This window comes from Anneissia japonica, unplaced genomic scaffold (assembly GCF_011630105.1).
Source record: "Anneissia japonica isolate Jap-2015-1 unplaced genomic scaffold, ASM1163010v1 scaffold287547_len23682_cov133, whole genome shotgun sequence".
Classification (NCBI taxonomy): Eukaryota; Metazoa; Echinodermata; class Crinoidea; order Comatulida; family Comatulidae; genus Anneissia; species Anneissia japonica.
In genome coordinates, this window is record NW_022746988.1 from 18,055 (window position 1) to 21,265 (window position 3,211).

At 33.1% G+C, this 3,211-nt stretch overlaps 1 protein-coding gene across 1 annotated transcript in view; it reads right to left on the reverse strand.

Annotated features, from left to right (window-relative positions):
- LOC117120381 overlaps positions 1-2,704 on the reverse strand; it is a 10,586-nt gene extending 7,882 nt beyond the window's left edge. Inside the window, exons 1-2 of the mRNA XM_033265420.1 lie at positions 2,662-2,704; positions 1,370-1,537 (exon numbers count right to left, since the gene is read on the reverse strand). Of these exons, the coding sequence (XP_033121311.1) occupies positions 1,370-1,537; positions 2,662-2,700 (207 nt within the window). The 5' untranslated portion in view covers positions 2,701-2,704. The remainder of the gene's footprint in view (positions 1-1,369; positions 1,538-2,661) is intronic.
- Between the last annotated feature and the right edge of the window lie 507 nt (positions 2,705-3,211).

A 3,211-nucleotide genomic window follows, 5' to 3' on the forward strand; every position in this document is an offset into this window, starting at 1 on the left:
TTAGAGACTGCTGAGAAGATGTATTATTATTATTATTATTATTATTATTATTATTATTATTATTATTATTATTATTATTATTATTATTATTATTATTGTTATTAGTATTAAAAAATGAATTGAAGTATATACTAAAAGCATTAGATTTTTTTCAAAGAGGTGGCATGGACTTGACCTTAATAATGGAGTACAGAGGTCAATGTTGATGACTTCCGTGATGTTCTAATCCAAGACCAAAATCTTTTAGGATTGATATTCAGATCGTTTGAAAGAGCATCAACATACTGTCTGTACCGCTGATTACAAAGTTTTTTAAAATTTGTTCTGGACATTCTAAAATCTTCAACAGTAAGTCGAGTTTTAGTTCTTTTCTTTATTTTAAATAATTGTTCCTTAAGTTTTAAAGCTTTGTATAATTCATGATTAAACCAAGGTGGGAGTTTTCTTTTTGGTTTAAACACAGGAACAAGAACAACTATTAGCCTATCCTAAACAAATTCAAAATGCTTTTACATTTTCAGAATTCAAAATATTTAAACATTTTGTACCGGAAAAAATTGCACCGCTGGGAGGCTATCCTTTTACTACGTAGCGTAAAATGAGTAATTCTAGTTATTATTTATATTATCATTATTAAAACAGCATTTTTATATTGAATTTATTTCTGCCCTGTCATGAAAACCACGAAAATACCAAAACGTTACACACACACACCACACAACCCACCCACACACACAAATGTTAACACCCCAAATTACTACAAAAAAATGTCATTATTTTTAAGAAACTAGAAAATAAAATTAATATCCTTTGCAGTGATAAAAATGAGTAAAAAAATCCACCATTTTTCATTCACCGTTTTTGTATTGCCCATGTACATTTCAACTCTTTTCACAATCTTTAACTTTAGTAATTAAGATTGATTTTAAAAATCTTTTAGAGATATACATATAAATAATGGCCCAAGCCTATGTCGTAATTACGACATAAATATGTCGAAATTACGACATACGTATGTCGTAATTACGACTTATTATGTCGAAATTTCGACATACGTAAGTCGTAATTATGACTTATTATGTCGAAATTTCGACATAGTCGTAATTACGATATATTATGTCGAAATTTCGACATACGTATGTCGTAATTACGACTTATTATGTCGAAATTTCGACATAATATGTCGAAATTTAAACATAATATGTCGTAATTACGACATAAAAATATATATTTTAGTGGCCCTAAAAGGCTTTCGTAATATAAGGCCTAGGCTCATAATAAAAATATTTAGGTCACCCATAAATAGTACGTTTGACATTAGTAAATTGGGGAAATTTATAACAGAAAAAAATAATTTATATGAACCTACATCATTGCATTTATCGCCGAGAATCTCTGTACAACCAGATCGCTCCCATAGTGTCCCCATCAATGTGCTTGTTTGTTGAATCGATAAATGTCCTCCGTATTTATCTGATTCTAGATCTTGTATGAATTCCATTGCTTCCATTAGAGGATCACGGTTTCCTAGAATGGGCTTAAAACAGACGAAATAACTTAGGATCATCAATGAAAACGCCATGTACTGCATCATGATTTTTCTGGTTGAAATATAATCTAATAAAGCAAGTACCGATACTTGCCTTAGATTGTGCACACGACCCTCTTTCAAGTGTTTATTTATTGGCTAATTAAATGGAATATTCCATTTAGAAAATAGGAGCGTTTTGCTTATTCGTTTGTACTGTAGGTTGCACATTTAAATATATGTCCAACATGAACTATTATTAATACAACGTTCATGAGCATTATTTGTTTTATCCGGGTGAGGGGTGCACTCCCGTTATTGATTAAATTAAAAGTTAAAATGCCTATTAAATTACCATGTTTCGGTATCTAGTCCCCAATTCTTAAGATTTTAACACCTCGGCATCAGAAAATCTCAAGTTAAAATGTTCTCACCTTAGCCCCAACCGGCCGACCTCAGGTGGATATGCTAGTTTCTTGTAACTGCCTAACTTCAACCTGAACCATGGTGGCTGAGGTGGGTGATGGTAGTTTTGCATAAATTTTAAGTAACCAAAGTTCCGTTTTCGGGCATCAATTAAAGTCTCAATTTCTTAAAATTTACTTATATGCCCCCCATCCCATCCCAAACCATGGTGGTTTCAGGGGGATATGGTAGATTTTGTAATTGTAATATTCAAGTACGGTACTATTTTCGTGAACCTCGTACCTTCTTAAAATTTGTTCACCTAGCCCCAACTATTTTCCTAGATTTTATGTATTAAAAGTGCCATTTCCAATCATATAAAAGTCTCAAACACTAAAAATCGTCTCACCTGAGCTCCAGCCATGGTGGCTCCCAGGTGGATATGGTAGTTTTTTTTTTAAATAGTCTTACCTCAGCCTCATCCGACCATGGTGCCTGAGGTGGATGATCATTTTAAGTATCCAAGCCGTTTTGGGGCATCTATAAAGTCTCAAATTCTTAAAATTTACTCATCTGCGCCTCAAATATTTATTTATTTATTCCAGGGGCCAACCCAACAGTGAATCACCGCCAATATGTGGGGCTCAGGTCGATATGGTAGATTTTATAATTGTAATATTCAAGTAGTTTCGGGCATCACAAATCTCAAATTCTGAAAATTTTCTCACCTGAGCCTCAACCATGGTGGGGTTCAGGTGGATAAACATTTTTGGTAGTTTTCTTATCCCATTTGTACAGTCTCCTGCTTTCGTAAGCTAGAGAATACATTATATATTGTTAGCCTCAAAAGTGCTGTTGTTATTTACTTTATACTTTCTATACTGTACAGACTAACGCGGCTATACTTTTTATTCATTGGTAGTTTTTGTAATTGAAAGTATTCAAGTGCCATTTTCGGGGACGTATATAGATAGTCCTAAATAATTTGGGGTTTTATTTTTTTTTATCAATTTGTCAATAAAAAAATTTTAAAGATAATTTAATTTCAATTTCCAGGCAACCAGATGCAGGCCTACAAAACAAAACTCTTACTTAAATTTCATCAGCACCCCTTTCCTTAAATCCTGGATACGCCACTGTAATTAGTCTTTCAGAAGAACAGAATCGCTATATTTTTTCGGAGCCTTTGTTACCTACTGTAGGTTCATCGGAATTTTCGTCAATGGCGTGGGATGGATTCATTACGGCCCCGTTAGGGAGACATTACTTGTGTGATCA